The sequence below is a fragment of the Marmota marmota genome, unplaced genomic scaffold (genome assembly GCF_001458135.2).
Source record: "Marmota marmota marmota unplaced genomic scaffold, marMar, whole genome shotgun sequence".
Lineage (NCBI taxonomy): Eukaryota > Metazoa > Chordata > Mammalia > Rodentia > Sciuridae > Marmota > Marmota marmota.
Window position 1 is genome coordinate 15,351,862 of NW_026000142.1, and position 18,912 is coordinate 15,370,773.

General features: G+C 37.1%; 1 protein-coding gene across 1 annotated transcript in view; it reads right to left on the reverse strand.

The window, feature by feature from the left end:
• Window positions 1-207: 207 nt before the first annotated feature.
• Window positions 208-18,912, reverse strand: part of Tspan12 (tetraspanin 12) — a 72,657-nt gene continuing 53,952 nt past the window's right edge. The window contains exon 7 of the mRNA XM_015488275.2: window positions 208-1,648. Within this exon, the coding sequence (XP_015343761.1) occupies window positions 1,343-1,648 (306 nt within the window). The 3' untranslated portion in view covers window positions 208-1,342. The remainder of the gene's footprint in view (window positions 1,649-18,912) is intronic.

An 18,912-nucleotide genomic window follows, 5' to 3' on the forward strand; every position in this document is an offset into this window, starting at 1 on the left:
TAACTTATTCAATCATTGCTTCTCATTCCTTTCACCCCTTGTAAACCTCTTCAAGTAGCAAAGGTGCTCATATGTACAAAAAATAGGCCCAAATCATTACTCTCTAGAAAATATTTATTGACGGTTGTTTTAATTTTCTTTCCATAATCTGAAATAAACATAACATAATACACAAAATACAGTAAAATGCACTTTTCCCATTTCAAATAAATATATTTTACCTTTGTAAAAAATTAATAATCTGTGTAATTCACCACAGTATATTAATCAGTGAAATAAAGCAAAGATAATCTCTTGTTAAATTGTCACTTATTTTAATGTTTTTTACAGGCATTTTTCTGGGGACAAAGAAAACTACTTTCTGTAAAATTATATTGACTTGAAGACTGTTACTTCTTTTTGGAAAAGGCAAATATAAGCTCTTTTAAAGCATGTTCATTGTCAAAAAGAATCTTTGCTTCAAAGAAAATGGCATCCAAGTCTTTACTAAATCAACTAAATTATGCGTGAATTTCCTTGTTAATACTTCCTAGAGACCAGATTGTATTCAGAATTAAAATGATTCCTATGTATCACACTGGTAATTTTCAAAATTAGTGGTTAAGTACTTAAATTAACAGTTATAATGTAGACTCAAGACAGAACTTAAAAGCTCTATGAACAGGAAAGACTAAAAAATAATGGTGCTATACAAGACAAATTTATCCTTTTCATAATTGTTAATCTTAACATTATAAGAACTGAAATCTACTGAATTATACAAACTTAGAACAGACTTATATACACATATTTCCCTGATCAGTTAAAGACAATGTGTTTGCTCTTATAGATGTTAAGAACATTTCAATAACCAGCAAAAAATCACAATTAGGTTGACACCAATTTGAAATGTTCATATGTATAATCTAGTCACCCTCAAAAGAATACATTACCAAGTAATACAAGTCATTAGTACTGTTTAACTTCCTATGTTAGCAGTTAATTGATACATTATATACTAGCCAGTGGAAGAAAATCAACCTTTATGTAGCTCTAATCTGAATATATGTGTCTCATTTACATGGATGCAGAAATGCCAACCAAACCATACTACCTCAGAACATAACTGTATCAGTAAAAATCTTGTAAGAGCTATAAAGTTGCTACTAGATCTGTCCTTAGCATCATAAAGGGCATCAGTTATTGTCCAGGTGGTGACATAAGAAACTTTTTCTCTCAGTTTTAAAGAGTAGAAAATCATATACTTAGACATTTTTTACATCTGCAAATTTCTGAAACAGAAAACTATAATCAAAAATTCACAAGTCCCATAAAACAAGCTTGATTCCTTCTTTGACATTTTTTATAATTCTTCCATCTCAAAGTGTGTATTAAAGCTGTTTGCCATGGATGTGTGTTCAAAAATCCTTGAAAGACTTGGTTTCAACAGTTCTACTGAGTGACATGACAGGTGCTGAGAGTTGTCATTCCTTAGGGACATCATTTGGTCTGTCCCTGGCTCCCTTCTGTCATAATACAGAGCCCAGAGCAGAGTAATGGTGAGAATCATAGCCAGGATTTGTGTCACTCCAATAGAGATCCCTAGAAATCTTAGTACTTGCAGTTGTTTGGTTCCTCTCAGAAAAGAATACATTTTCTTCCCACAACCCTGTAAAAGAAATAACATGATCAATATTACTGTAGATATGTTACAGAGGGTCAAAAGTAATGAAAACAAAGAATGTGTCAGTTAACTAGAATCATAAAGTTAAAACAATAAGTCTCAACAGGAAAGGCTTCTGAGAAGATGGAGGAGAGAAGGAGGAATGCACCTTTTAAAAAGCCTGCTTAGCTGATTCTGATGAGCCTGTCCCTTCTTTCATTGTCTACACAACCAGAAATTAAGACTCACTGGTATGATGTCTTACGTCTAGTACAGAGATTGGCAATCATTTTTTTTTAATTTAATTTTTTTTTTTTTTTGCAAAGGACTCAATAGTAAATATTTCAGGGTTTTTTTTTTCCAGGCTGTACGACCTCTATTGCAACTACTTGTTTCATCCACTGTAATATGAATTCAGCCATGTGTAAATAAATGAAAGTGAGTATGTTCCCAAAAAACCTCATGTGCACCAGAAGGCACTGGGCCAGATTTGGCTGCTCATAGGCAATAGATTGTTGACCCTGGATTCAGACTGATCTAAATTTTTCTAAAACAATATTATTATTGTTGTTGTTTTTATTGTGTTCATTGTTGAATTATAGCTAATTTGAGCAGACTTTTCCCCAGTGATCAGAAGCATTTCCACAATTGGCTGCTGGAATGTGATGACAGATAGAAATCACCCTACACATCCCACCTCATCCTCTTTCCTGGCCTACGGCAGAAATACACATGAAATTATTATCATGAACCAACTTCTAGTTCTACCAGGCAAGGATCCGAAACACATCTTTAGCTCCTGTACAAGTCAGAAACACTTAAGAAAGAATGAGAAAGGTTTTTGTTTGCATTTTAAATATAAAAGCCTAAGAGTTCCCATGGCTGATATCAAAACCAATTCTGAAGGGAGAGGAGAGGAGGAAAAGTGTAGGAGAAGGAAAAATCATGACAAAAGAAAAATAGGTGAGGGGGAACAAAGGAGGTAAACTGTCACTCGCAACTGTTGTGTCCCTCTTGAGGGATCAAAGCATACTCGCCTTATCTCTAGTAACCAGTGTCTCAAGTGACCAAGCAGCAACGCCTTGCGTCTAGTATCCACAGTAAAGAAATAATTCACTCTCTTAAAGGGAAATTAATTGTAAATTAAAGTGAAAAGCTGAGAAAGCTCTTTATAACAAATTTTAAGAACCTTGAAAATTCTGAGATTTTACGATACTTGGAAGCTAACAAATTAGGCTGCCATTCAATGGCTGCTGGCAGAAGACAGAGACATTGGATTGTATTACTGTTAGCAATGGCAAACGCCCCAGAAAATGTCAGTTCCTCAAGTTCCAAGGACAACATGTAGAAGGTCAGATGATGTCTGCACACACAGAAGGCTGTGTTATGGAAGAAGAATCTAAATCTAAGATAAGGGAACCCTCATCTTTGGTAATGGGCAATAAGCATATCTGCCTTTTACCTTAGAGAGGATTACCTTTACTGTACTAGACAGTATACAAACCTGCCATTTTCTAGGATGGGAGAAAATATATCTATTTTCTAGGCTGTTTTCTTTGTATACATCCCAGACAGTTCAGATCAATGGCATCCACAGTCTTTGTCACTAGAAATGCAGAAAGTGAGCAGTCTTAAAAAATTATCTCCTAGCAAGAACTTGACTTTGAAAGTTCTTATTTATTCGGTGTAGTAAGAATGACTCAGTGCTTATCCAATAGCAGTAGTTATTTGAATGAGAAGAAATTCATAATTATTTAAATTATTTTGTTCCAAAAGAACTCACTAAGCCAACTAAAGCAAGACTATTTAGTCAGTTGTTAATTTCTACATTATTTTGGTGGTGAGAAAGGAATAAATATAATTCTTCCATTTCAAAGATACTTATTGCTACCTTCCCCAATAAGGAATTACTCTAGAGAAATTAAAAAATCAAGTAAAATTAGTTATGGACACTTCTAAATAACTCCATTTCTCTGGTATGACCTGCAATAAAAATTAACAGCAAATGATAAGCAAATGTTTATCTATTTTACCAAAAGTGAAATTAAAATATTTATGATTTTATAGTACCTAAGTGGATATTATAATGTCACTTCTGACTATTATACATACAAGAAATATATTCACATAGACATACATATATTCTGAGTGAAATCAAAATATATGTCACAAAACAATTTAACAAATTTTAAGTACTTTTCAAACAGTTCCACTTGGGTATTCTATCAGAGCCCGTTCACTTTTATGTTTATGTATAATTTAACAAGCATTTTAACGTGAAACAATAGAGTATAACAGTTAAGATGTGAACTGCAGAGACAATGGTCTGAATTGAAATCCCTATTCTGTTACTTATAAGCCTTGTGACTTTGGGCAAGTTAGTTAATCCCTCTGTGCTTCTGTTTTCTCATCAGAAAACCCGGATGGTAAGGGCACCTACCTGTTTGGGATATTGGGAGGATTAAATGAACAAATACTTAGAATGATGTCTTGTGCATGGCAAGAGGCCAGTGGGGTACCAGATATTACTTGGTGTGTCAGGTCACAGATTAGAATACTCAAATTAAAAACAGGTGAAAAATCTGTGACCAACAGATATTTATGGGAAAGTATGAGGCACAACAATTTGTAAGATGCTACAAAAACACCAAAAGCAGAGCATGTGTCACCAGTAAATACTGATGTCACATTCCCAGTGGCTGTCACTGTTTTTTGGAACAGTAAAGTCATTCATGCAAAATGATTATCTTCCACTGAGACATTAGATCACTAGCATCCTGATTAAACAGAGAAATATCTAACAAAATCTGGAAACATACGCCCCCAAAATAGTTAAATTAAAAAAGGTTCACAGGAGACAAAAGGCCTAGGCTGTTGGCTCTGAACAAGTTTTAACTTCTGCTTGCTTATGTGTAAATTAGAATTATATCCAACATACCTGACAGATTGTCAAAAGTCTTCTATGAGCAGATAATTATGAAATAATTAAATGAATTAAATATTTAGAAAAAAAAAGGTTTGATCTCAAAATGGAAAATTGAGATATGAATACTTCATATAACATTATTGACAAGCAATGTGGTACTATAGTCTCACACCTGATTTTCAAGGAATTAATAAAAAATGGCTTGGATCATGTGGCTGACCCCTACCTGTGTTCTCAGTATTTAATATAAAGATTGATGGTCAGAAAATTAGTATGGAAGATCAATATTTTGGGTTATGATAATTACAAGGAATATCAGAATTAAAAAGAAGCCACTCAAGGATATAAAATTTAAGTTATATAAAAATAGTTCAAGAAATCTATTGTTAAACCTGATGATCATAATTAATAATTAATATGTTTAAAAAAGCAAATCATTCAAGAAATACATATGCTGATGATTCAAACCTATGAAATTCTATCAGTCAATTATCATTTAATTTTTACCTTGTTAATAATCTCTGGGCTTAAATTTTATCCATAAATTTCTCTCTCTCTCTCTTTCTTTTCTTTATTGGTAAAGTTCTCCTATCCCTTTGAACTAATTCATTTTAAGCCAAGAAATTACACAGAAGAGGTGATTTTTAAAGCTACGAGTAAAACAAAGTAGAAATTAGTAACTAAGTACAGTCTATTGTGCTTCCTATTTTCACATTGTGGAAATTTCATTTCAATATTTTTAGAGTAATCATATTTATTTTTTAAAAAGTCATAGTAGATCATATTTCAAAGGATGGTTTGGGAATTAGATGTATTAGTTAACAACTTTCCATTTTTAAAAATTTATTTATTGTTCTAATTTGTTATACATAAAAGCAGAATGAATGCAATTCAATTCATAGTACACATATAGAGCACAATTTTTCATTTCTCTGGTTGTACACAAAGTAGAGACACACCATTAGTGTCTTCATACATGTACTTAGGGTAATGATGTCCATCTCATTCCACCCTCTTTCCCATTCCATCCCTCCTCCCTTCCCTTCCCTCCCCTTTGCCCTGTCCAATTTCCATTTTTTTTTTTTTTAAGCACAGCTAAAAGCACTTCTGGATTGACATCAGCTAAATGCACACAGTTAGGACTTCTGAATAGTCTCTCTTCCATATAAGCAGTGAAAGCAGTAGCCAAAAATGGAGAATCAACTTTTTCAGAACTCTGGAAATGGGGCCAAAGGCTTACAGCAATCTGAGCAGCATTTATGCAAGTAAAGCATCTAAATTTCAGTAAGAATTATAAGCTTTGTGACATTTTTATTTGCCCTCTTCCTAGTCTTCCTCCTCAGCTCATTGGGAGTACTGAAAATCATGGTGAAAACTGGCAGACTCATGCCTACCAGAGGGGCAAAATGAGGTTGGAGCTTCTGTAAAAAGCCTCATTCTCAACGAGAACTGTCATTATTTATTAGGTCCGGTGATCCCCTAGAAGACCTCACTTATAAGGCTGTCTTTATTTGACCTGAGCTCAACTGGGGGAATAACCTTTTCTCCTGAGAAGGTTTACCAAAGACAATCAGAGGCTGCTGCTGATCACTGAGGCTGTAAAGCATTTCATAAAAGTTGCACACTGTGAAGCTGACCAAAAAGCTTAAAAGAAAAAGGTAGGCATTGGTAAGTCCATAGTGGGCTTGGCAAGGTTCGGACATGGGGATCTAGAAAGTTATATACATGCCCAGAGCTACACATATGCTCTGGAAAGAACCAAAAAGAGCCTAAGATCTCACCTCTGGGTAGCCTTGAGGTTCTGTGCGATTTTGGCAAAGCCTGTGAGAATTATTGGTTTCACATATCTAAAGAAATCTGTTCACTCATTTATTGACCACTCAGCTATCTGAGCAATGACTTCAGTGACCACACATGACAAAGAATACAGGCTTTACAGAATTAGTTTAGAAATGTCCTTAATCAACAAATAATAACAATAAATGTTGGAGGGAGTGGAGAGAATCTCATATCCAAAATTGTTGCATTAAATTATTTAAAATGTCTAGTTTTCTACTAAGGAAAAAAAATCATAAGACTTGAAAAGAAAGAAGAAAGCATGGCTCATACATAGTGGGGGAAAAGCAACCAATGAAATTATACTCATAATGGGAGGATCTCCTTGTCTCACTAGACAGTCCATTCACACTTGAACAATTCGTTGTTTTGTTGTTGTTGTTGTTGTTGTTTTTGTTTTTTTTTTTTTTTTTTTTTGGTGCTGGGGATTGATCCCAGGGTCTTGTGCATGTGAGGTAAGCACTCTTCCAACTGAGCTATATCTCCCGAACAACTTTAATTCTTAAGAGTCATTTCCTTCTTGGAGCCTGGATATACTGGTTCTAGTTCTACTCTTAGCCCACTCCCTTTTCATAAAATTGAGACATAACTGAAGATTTATCACTTTCCCTATAACCTATCTCTTCTCCAGGTTAAATATTTCTGGTTCCTTCAAGTTTTCCAAATATATATACTTCATTGTCTTGATGATCTTTTTATGATTATGCTGATTTTGTCAGTTATTTGACAATGACATCAGTTTTTAACTTTATAAACATAAAAATAAGCAATATTTAAAAAAAAAAAACAATCAAGGCTATTGTGAAAAAGTTTAGATCCAATGAAAAAATAAGCTTTGTCAGTTTCCCAAAGGAGTCAAAAGAGGATTGTATTGTTTAGCCACACAGTTGGGAGTTGGCTTTCTTCCTTATCACTAGAGCCTGAGATGTATCTCCATGTGGATGTGGGCAGATGTGGCTTATTCAAAGCAAAGGTCTTATGGTTCAAGTATGAAGTGTTCTCCAAAAGCTTATGTGTCAGACAATGCAAGAAAGTTTAGAGGTAAAATTATTGGGTTATGAGGACCTTAACCTAACTAACACATTAATCTACTGATAGGGATTAACTGGGTGGTAACTATAGGCAGGTAGGGTGTGGCTGGGGGAAGTGGGTCACTGGGGGCAAGCCTCTGAGGTATATTTTAGCCATGGTGAGGGGAGCCATCTCTCTCTCTCTCTCTCTCTCTCTCTCTCTTCCTCTTCCTTTCTCTCTCCTTCCTGGTGAAATGACCTGAACCACTCTCCTCCACCATACTCTTCTGCCATAATGTTTGCAACACCTTGGGCCCTGAGCAATGGAGTCAGATATCTACAGACTGAGACCTCTGAAACCATAAACCCCCAATTAAACTTTTAAACTTTTGCTCTTTTAATTGTTTTTATTAGATCTTTTGATCACAGAAGCAAAAAAAAGCTGACTAAAGCAGAAATTGGTACCAAGAAGTGGGGTTGCTGCTGTGACTAACCTGACAATGTGGTTTAGAAGCTTTTGGAATTTGTGAAAGTAATTTTGAAAATTTTCAAGATATAAGCTGGAAAAAGTTTTAGATTGTTGTAAGCAGAGTTTAATGGGCAATTCTGGTGGGAGCTCAGAAGACCAGAATGCAGATAGGACTGTGGACAGTAAGGAGTGGGCTCAGATTTTAGAGGAGAAAGACTGTATTGGAAATTGGACTAGAGGCCATTCATTCCGGCTAAGAAGTTGCCCACATTTTGCCTGAGTTCTGACACTTTCTGTGAGGCTGAATTTAAAGGTGATGAATTTCTTAATCTGGTGAAAGAAATTTCTAGGTGGCATAGCATTGAGACAGCTTTTAGCCAGGTTAATTGTGATAATTAGGAGCAGAAAGATTTGAAAAACTTGCAGTTTGATCAGAAAACTGTGAGTAAAACTGGGGCTTGCTAAGGAATGTGTGGTTGCTAAGGACATTACAGATACTAAAGAAATTCTAAAGACTGCCCAGAGACAATAAGAAAGATGGCTTGAGGGCATCTCAGGAATTGGCAAGACCACACCCTTTGAGAAGAGACCATGGGAGCACCTGGCTTGCATAAAGGGTCTGGAACTTTAACCATGTTTAGCCAGATAGGTCCCTGGAGGCTGCTACAGCCAAGGTTCCAGGAATCTTGGCTGATGTTCTAGATGGCAGCCAACCTTGGTGTCATCCACATGGAGTTTCTTCTGCAGGAATGCAGGATTCTGGAGTTAGGAAGTCATGGAGGTTTCTACCAAGATCCCAAAGGAAGGCTTAGGAAGCTGGACAAGTTGCAACAGGGTAAGAGTGCCTGTGAAAAGTCTCTGAAAAGGTGATGCATGGGGATGTGAGAAGAAAAACAAAACCGCAGTGGAGACCCCAAGATTAAGATGAGCTTGTACCATGAAACATCTGCAAAGGATAGTTATGGGAACTGAGCAGAGATAAACCAACAGAGAGGTCATATGGGCTGAAACCAGCAGAGCCACAGGGGTGGAGTTACATAAGGCCTTTGGAGAAAACATCATGAAATCATCTACCCCAGATTCTGGACATGAAGCTACATAATTTGTTTGCTCAGCTGGATTCCAGTTTTGCTTTGGTCCCATTCATTTTTTTTTCTATGCACCTGTTTTCTCCATTTTGTTTGGAATGGAAATGTTTACTATGTACCTTTATACAGAGAATATATGTAACTTGCTTTTAATGTTTATAGGAGCTCACACTAAGAGTTTGTTTGGGTTTCAGAGGAGACTTTGGAATTGGACATTAGGACAATGCTAAAACTGTTGAGACTATGGGGATTCTTGGAAATGAACTAAATGTATTTTGTATTGTGAGACAGACATGAGCTTTTGGGGGCCAGGGGCAGAATATTATGGTTTAGATATGAGGTGTCCCTCAAAATCTCATGTGTGAGGAAATGCAATAAAGTTTAGAGATGAAATGATTGGATTATGAGAACTTTAACCAAATCAGTGCATTAATTCACAAGTAGGGATTAATTGGGTGGTAATTGTAGGCAGATAGGGTATGGCTGGAAGAGATGGGTCACTGGACGTATGCCTTTGGTACATATTTTGTTCATGGTGAGGAAAGCTGACTCCCTCTCTCTCTGCTTCCTAGTTCCATGAACTAAGCCACTTTCCTTTAGTTGTTGATGGACCTTTATTTTATTTATTTGTATGTGGTGCTGAGAATTAAACCCAATGCTTCACACATGCTAAGCAAATGCTCTACCATTGAGCCCCTTCCACCATATTCTTCTGCCATGAATTTTGCCATGCCTGGGCTTAGAGCAATGGAGTTGGCCATCTATGGACTGACACCTCTGAAACTATGAGCCCCCAAATAAACTTTTCCTCCTCTAATTGTTCTTATCAGATCTTTTAGTCACAGAGATGAAAAAGAAACTAAGACACTATTAGACTTCATTTTTATAATAACATGTTAACCTTATCACTTTCTCATTTAGTTAATAAAGCACATGGATAATCCTTTAAACAAGACACAATTTTCATCCTTAAATTCATCATGAGAATTTAAGAACCTCTCAGAAAGAAGTATTATGTACAGATTATCTAAAACAACACTGTAAAAAAAATAAAAACGGTCCAATATTGAAGATATTTTCCTAGATAATTTAAGAGTAGCAGATATAAAGCCCCAGTTGAAAAAAAAAGTTAAAATTGTGCTCCCTTTGGAAAATTAGAATATTTTCTCTTCTAACATTAGAATATGCAGATAAGCGTGTCTCCTGTTCAGCTGAGCTGTCAGAAAGCTGAGACAAACAGGAAAGTCAACTTTTGCAACCCCATTTGCCTTCACAGTATACGTGTCTGCTTACTCTTTCTCTGAACTTTGATTTTCCAATTGTGTTTAGACCTTATTATTAAGTCATTATACTTTTGTTATGTGCTGAACTCAATCCCTTACAACTCAGTTGTAAATATAAATAGTAGCACAGTGTCTCTAAAATGCACACCATTTAGAAATTTTTGATGACGCAGAGAGCACTGCAAAAACTTGCAACAGAAGTACTGAGCTGAGTATCAGGGAATCATTTACACAAGTACTTTTCAAAGGATATTCATCTATACTTCCTTCTTTAGTCATTATCTAAATTCTTCATAGAAATAGCTCCAGGTTTTATTGTTCATCCTGCATCATTCTTATTGAAGTAATTCAGTCTAAACATAACCTTCAGCTTAGTTTGAGACAAATAATTATGTATGTGATTTACATTTTATCCCTGGAAACTTGGATGCTTTTGTTGAAAAGCGGAATACTAGTCTAGAGAAAAAAATATAAATGTTTCTATAGAATATGCTATACTGTTGAATTTAGTTGCAAAACACAAATTTCAGTTGAGTAAGTCAAAAAGGGAACAGAAATGTTAGAAAACCAAAACTGCATTCTATTTTGCAAATGCTATTTTATTCAGCTTGAGAAAGAACTGAATTGCACTTATTTGCTTTTCTCAAAGTAAAATATTCTGGTTGATTTTGCCTGAATGTGTTTTATTCCTAAATAGAGCTATATTAGTCCTACGTTAATAACTTCAGATAATTCAGAGGTATGAGTAAGACTTGGCTAACCTACTTTGCTGGCTGCAGTATTAAAATTCTAGTCAAGTATTAACTGTAAATAATAACACTACCTTTATCAGAGAAAAAGCATGAATCCCTACATTTCCTGGAATCTATTTGAAGGCATGTCAGGATGCCTCATTTCACTTGAGGAAATTATACACTTGAAATTATTCTCTGATCTATCTCTAAAATGAGTTTCTAAAATTGGAAGAACACCCACAGCTTTTCAGTACTCAATATTCACAGGCCACATCAAAAGTCAGGCAGCTTTTTAATGTTTATGAAGATAAAGTGTAAATAAAATCTAGGTGCCAACACACGTCAGTATTGATAATTTTGTAATTGATTTTTGGTAGCTCTCAAGTTTGAAATGACTGTGCTAATTATCACATACAAATATACAATATTTAACCTTATTTCTTCTAGACTTGAAGAACTGAATGACAATAGTTCATGACCTCATGAGCTCATGGGCATTAAAAGTTGGATCAAAAAGTCTGTATTGATACCATAAAGCTCTCATAACAAAAAAAATTAAAAAGAAGAATACTGCACTGACATTCTTTAAGCTCTGAATGGAAACAGATACTTCCTTAAAGAAAAAATAAATAAATAAACAGCAATCAATAAAATTCATAAATGGGACTTTCCTCTAAAGAGTAAAGTTAACTGATGCATAGGAAATGCAGTAGAAAAAGTCTTATTCGTCTTTACTATATGACAGACCCTTATATCTCATTTAATCCTCACAATAGTCCCATCAGGTCAGCAGAACTATTAAATTGAAAAGATTGTATTTACTGAAGAGTTTTCAGTTTTACCAAAAGATGGGGTTATAAAGAGACTAGAGTGAGAAAACCCAGTTAGGTCCCATTCTCACTAGTGAAGCTGGTTCCTGCAGCAAGAGGCTCCCCTTGCCTGGCTGAGCCCACAAGTTTATTCAGAGACTCCTCCTATGAACTGTCCACCCTAAGTATCCATCTGCAAGAAGTTAGAGTGAAAAGGGAAACCACCGAGTCCCAAACACCTTGGAAATCTACCTTTGGGAAGCACAAACTTATAAAACCTGAAAATGCACACTCTCGTGTCATGACAGGCAAAACTAGGGGCAATTTAGCTAGGTTGAACTCTAATTGTAAACCAGTCATTTCTCTGTTTACTTCAATAAATCATGAGCCACTGGTATTGTTGTCATTAGCCACCGTTGTCAATTGAAAATGGGTGCTTACTGTGCGCCAAGTGGTGTGCTAAAGAGTTCTCATGCAGAACCTCAGTTCCTTTGCCATATTACAATGAAGTAAGTACCTTTTATATAGTATCTGATAAGGGTACTGAAGTTTAGAAGGGAAAAATTCTACAAACACTCTTGCTCTTGATCACTCAACATCTGAAAATGTTAGTACCTCTAAGCCTGGGCTTTGGAATCAGAAAGATCCAGACTTAGTCACTGACTTATTCTACAAGTAGGCTAAGTTGTTCAGCCTCTTTGTGCCTCACTTTTCTCATCTATAAAATGGATATGATACTACTGTAGCTTCTTCAAAGAATTACTTTGTATCTTAATGAGGGAATGCACTTAAAATAGTTACTCATAGAACTATATAAATAAATATCCTATTTGAAAAGTCCAATGTGTAAGTCAGAGCTTGAACGCAACTTCCCAAAATATGGCATGCTGAGTATTTCTGAGCTGAAGGAGACAGGAAGGCTGCAGAGGCAAGAAGGTCTCTCTTGCCTTCCACCATTCTTCTCTTCCCCTATTTGTCCCCAAGGCACGTATAGAAACCAGAACTCCTTCCCCTGAAGAAAGCCATAAAACCTACGAAGGTCATTTTCTGACCTCTTCCCTTCTCCCCTGCAGATCCTCATTTGAGAAGGAAGAATATGAAACAAGTAGAAGTCCCAATTTACTACCAAGAGTTCATAGCCCTTTTTGTCTGATCAAGTTTCTCCAAAACTATCCACTTCTTTCACGTCTCTAAATACAGATTTCCCTGGGTCTCTGGGTCTTCATTTTTGAAGACTTTCTCGTTAAGTAAAACTTTCATTAGCTGTAAGTGCTCTGTTATAGGAAGTGTCAGCCATGAACTTTGGGAGAGGTGAGATAAAAATAGGATTTTTTTTTTCTCCTATATATGTACTTTTTCAATCTTGTACTTACTTCAAGTCACCACTGTAAATGGTAGTACACACTGTAAACAGGCACTGTTCTAGGCTTTCAAAATGCTAATTTATTTAACTCTCAAAAACCAAACAACAACAATAAAAAAATCCTAAGAGGTAAGTAATCTGGCCATCCCTACTTTTCAGATAAAAAAAAAAACTGAAGCATAGAGAGGTCAAAAATTTCCCCGAGGTCATATAGCTAGTTAAGAAGGAAAAAAATCAAAGATTTAACTCAAAGAGTCTGACTTCAGATCCTTGTCAAACCATGCTTCCTCACTAAGGAAAACTTATTCCTAAGAACCTCTCTTTCTTTCACTTCTTTCCTGCTTTTCCATCTGTCTCTGTTTTGGGTATCTCCACTTTTACCCTTAAGTGTTGGCATTCTCAGAATTCTGTCCTTGGATGAGTACATTATACCACCTCCTTATGTGGTCTCCTCTCCTCCCATGTCTCTTATACACAGATGAGAACTGTGTACTGTTTGTGCCCCACCCCACCCCGACCCAGTCTGCTCACTTCTTCCACAGTAATTAATATCCCTTGGGAACACAGCCTTATCCCAGCCCATAGACCACATTTCCCAGCCTCTCTTGAAGTTAAGCAAAGCCCTACGAGTCCCTGCCAGTGGGATGTGATTAAGGGTGATCAATATAGGCCTTTGGGCAATTGGATGTGCTCCTTCCCACTCACTGCCTCAGTTTGCCTCATGCCTGGAAATGAAGAAAATCAGAACAAACTCTGGAAGACAGGTATTTAAAAATGAAAAGTTGTCTCACCATCCTGGTCCCTGGATGAACAGGCAGCAGAGCTGACCAGCAGCATGGACAAACTGAAGGATCTTTGAGAGAAAAATAAACCTCCCCTTTATTTAAGATACTGTATTAGCCCTTTCCCTATTTAGCACACTGTTATAGTTTGGATGCGAGGTGTCCCCCAAAAGCTCATGTGTGAGACAATGCAAGAAGGTTTAAAGGAGAAATGTTTAGGTTATGAGAGCCTTAACTCAATGAGTGAATTAATCCCCCAGGGGGATTAACTGAGTGGCATCTGAAGCCCAGGTAGGGTGTGGCTGGAGGAGGTGGGTTATTGGAGGCATAGCTTTTGGGTAATATTTTGTATCTGGCAAGTGGACCTCTCACTGCTTTCTGATCATAATATGAGCTACTTCCCTCTGCCATACTCTTCTGCCATGATGTACTGCCTGACCTCAAGCCCCTAGAAATGGAGCCAGCCTTCTGTGGACTGAGACATCTGAAACCATGAGCCAGAGCCTAACTGCACTTTTCCTTCCCTAAAGTTGTTCTTGTCAGATCTTTTAGTCTTAACAGCAAAAAAGCTGACTAAAACACACACACACACACACACACACACACACACACACACAAAATCTACATGCCTCACTGAGTTTTGTCTCCAGAGCTCCACATTTCCTACTGAGTTTATGCATGCAGAGTACCTGACAAGAACTTTAAACAAAGCACTTCCAAAATGGAACTAAGAGACTCCAACCCTCCCCTTCAATAAGTGGCTTCTTCATCTATTCAGGGTCCACATCAAAGCCAGGTGTGTTTGTAGGTTCCCTGTCACCCACTCCCCACAGCCAATTCATCACCTAATCCTATTCATTTTACTTTTTAAGTATCTTTCACATTCATTTGCTCCCCTCCATCCTCAAAGCCACTACCTGAATCCCAGCCCTCATAATCACATGAATTATTCACCACCGTCACCTACCTAATTTCCCTGCTTCAGGGACCCAATCCTCACTTCAACCCCACCTCACCTCATTCTCTACAATGCCAGCGTCGTGACTTTTAAGCACAAATCTAAGATTGTTATTATGTAAGGTACTTTTTCAGGTCAAAATATTGTAAAGGCTTTCATATCCATGCAACCTGAGGGCAAAAATTGCAAGTCTCTACTAATAAAGTACAAGAGGAAAAGTTGATTGAACAGTGAACAAGGAACAGGAAACTCACAATTGAACTGTGTCAAGGAAAAGGCTGAAAGAAAAGAAGAATGCATTTGTATACCTGAGGCAAAACTGGAAGAATAGTTCCAAGCCTTATTAGATCAAGTAAAGCCCGAAGATAAAAAGAACAGCCCCCAGCCCAGACCTATCCTGCAGGGCTTCGAATGATAAAACAAATACCACCCCAAGCCAGACCCCAACCTGATCCTGCTGGCAGTCTGGGAGGACATAATGAAGTCAGCCAAAAGACACGTAGGAACATCTTTGACTTTATATAAAAGAACCCTGAGAATGAAACTTCTTGGGAGTATTCTTTCCAAATAATCACTGAACCTGAGAAGCTGCCTACTGTTTACTCTCTGAGCAGGAGGATCTACGTGTGTTTATCTAAAAGAGTTTCATTATTAATAAACTAGAATCCCATGACTACTATTTCCTAAGCCTTTCTTTCCTAATAATGCCTCAAATTTGTGATCAGGCTTGTCTTTTCATTTGGCAGCTAAGCACACACTTCAGTATAAAGCTGATGTATGAGCAGATACACAAGGTTCTTCATCACCCAATCCCTGTCCCTTATATCACTGTGACCTAGCCCTTCTCATGCCCTGGGCTGAGCTCACCTGCTTTCAGCTCTAACTTTGCACCACTGCTTCTTGGCTTGTAGGTCCTTCTCAGCCTCATGCCTTTCAAATATTTTCCACATCTGAATGACACCTATTTATCCTTTACAATTGGAAGACCAAAGATATATTGCTACCTCTATGTGCTCTGGTTGAATATATCAATCATAAAAAAAAGCAATTAAGGATTGACTACTGTATGCCAGCTCCTTCATATGCCCCCCTTCAAGATTATCTAAGTCCCACCTCATATTCTAGCTACTGATGTGGCCTTCCATTCTATGCATATTTGACCAACATCATGTTAGTGTAACTAGCCAGGACCTGGCTGGAGGTCTAAGTTATTACCTGCCTTGAACTTCTCTTTTAATTCTTCTTCCTAACTTTGTTTTGTGTCAGATGTGGAATCGTATTGGGTGTGGAAGAATCCCAGCAACAAAGAGCAAGGTTGGCTGGGTGAAAAACCACTGAGCCCATAATTAGGTAGAGCTTGCTCCATACAGCCTTTTTTATTTTTTCCCTGTACTCACAACACTTTGTCATATCTCAGACAAAGATGCACTGAGGAAGAGTTTATAATAATAAGATGTTGTGTGTGAAAATTTAAAGTAAAAATTGTTTCCATTAGTCAAATACACAAAGAGGATTGGCTAATCTTAAAAATTGGTAAAAAAAAATGTTAACAGAAGGAATGTTAATGAGAAGTACTGAAGACTGACATGCTGTTGAGAAAAATGAATATATACTGAGTATAAAACAAATACCATTTGCCAAATACAAAGAACACAAAGGAGATGGGCAAGAAAAAGAATGAGCATTGACCAAGTTTTTCTCTCTGACCAAACTCTACTCAGGTTCTCCTCAGCTCTTTGTCAACTAGGCCTTGATCTTTGGATCTTCATGTTCACATTTGGGTTGTTCAGTCTTAGTAAGAATGCTGCTAAGTTCACTTAGCTAGAATTCCCCATTCTTCTATTGATCACATTTGATGTCTAATCACCTTTCTCATGCCTCCCATCCACGTGATTGATGTCGATTCCCACTGGCCTGTCTTGGGAGTTAGGTTAGCCAGAATACATCCTTATGCCAAATACTTCCTCTTAGTAATTTTCTGTGCACTGACCCTCACCGTCCTCCTTGACTATAAATTCTTACCAGTCCATGCTGTATTCAGAGCTGATGCCAATCTACCCACCCCCAAAGCCCCATTGCAGTGGTCCTGTGTCTACTACAGTAGTTCTACCTCGAATAAAGTATCCCTTATTGTCTTTAACAAGTACTATTATAAGCTTTCCTCATCTTTAACCTGGAGGAGCACCCATCTGTGTTCTGTGAACACTAGAGATCTACAAGTACTCTTCTCCACTCAGATTCTTTGCCGTGGAAGCCAAGACTCAGAGAAGGTCATATTCCTTCACTTCCATTCATCTTGCCCTTTCCCATCTCCTTTATTTGTTTTCTTTTATTGGAAGAAGAAATAAATGACCAACCAAAGAGTCATAAGTAATTTGGGGTAAACTTATTTGTCAAAGACATACACACAAAAAAAAATTACTAAAAGTCTTTGAAATTTGAACTTGAAACATAAAATGTACCAAGTTTAGAAGTCTAAAGGAAAAGTGTTTCAAAGCAACACAGCTGTGTGGAGAGTATCTCTCTGTTCAACCCTCCATGATCCTCTGTGAATACTCTTCTGAAGTAGCAGTGTATTAATAAGTTTTTTTCTCTTTGTCACTGTGGCAAATATCTGAGAACAACAACTTAAAGGAAGAAAGATTTGTTTTGACTCCAGGTTTCAGTTCACAACTGGCTGACTCCAAGGTTGAGAAACAACATGCTGGAAGGGTGTAGTGGAGGGAAGCTGCTCAACTCTTTGTAGTCAAGAAGAAGCAGAAAGAGGAAGAGAAAAAGAGAGAGGAAAGTGCAGGGCTGTACGTCTTCCCACACCTTCCAATAAAATCTAATTCCCAATAATCCAAATTATTAATCCATCAAATGGATTAATCCACCTATAAGGCTAGACTCCTCATGATCCAATCATATTGTAAAAGCCTAATCTTTGGAAATTGCTGCATTGGGGAACAAACCTTTTAGTCTGAGCCTGTGGGGAACATTCTAGATCTAAACCACAATAAGCAGTCAATATATTAGCAGCAGTCTTATTTCTAACTACAAAACAAAGAAATGTGTCTCTGGAGATGCATTTGCTTGACTGTCTGTTCCTCTTTGCCTTTTATTGTGAGTGGGTCCATTGGAAGCAGGGCTGTTTTGAGCCTGTTTACTTCCATTTATTTTTCTTGAAGTGACACAGAGAGGAGGAGAATGTCATTTCAGTCCTTTGAGGAGCTGTTTATGCTTCTTTTCCCATCTGAGATTAAAAACTGCAACTATTCCTAAAAGAAGTTGGTGAAAGTAATGGCTGTGACAAAACACATATAAAATATTAAAAACTAAAATGGGCTATATCACCTGTCCCTTGAAGTTCACCCAAGAATAGCTCATGGGCAAGAGTCTTGGAATTCCTGCCATACAAACACCTGTTTTCTGTCTGGCTCCTTTGTTTTCCTTTCTATCTCTCCACTTCTCTTCTCCAGATCAAGGTGGATGCAATATTTAGTAATAGGTATGCTGGAAACTCATGTAGATCCCTTATTTACCAACTTAAACTCTGAGTCTGACATTTTTCTGAGGTCAAATCTGACACTTGGCATTTAGAGAGCATGGTTATACAGATAATTCCAAAGAACAGGGTTATAGATAGTCAATGCTCATGGGCCCTGAGGGTGAGCCTTTGTACCTGCAGTTCCCTAGGCCAAAAATACTCTTCCTCAAATCTCTTCATGGCTGGCTCCTTCTCACAAATTGGTCACAGGTCAAATACTATCTTCTAAGACAGTCTATTCCTGTCTATTCCAAATAGCTCCCTTGCCAACAAAGTCCTGCCCACTGCCCTGCTGAGAGTCTTCAATTTTGTACTACCACATGTAATTATTTTCTATTACATTTTTCCCATGTTAAATGTCTCTATGGCAAACTGGAACATAAATTATAACGAGAGATTTCTGTCAGCAATATTTTTCATGGTTTTCCCAGCATTTAGAAAGGCATGTGGAACTCAGGAGACAATCACAAGACATTTTGGATG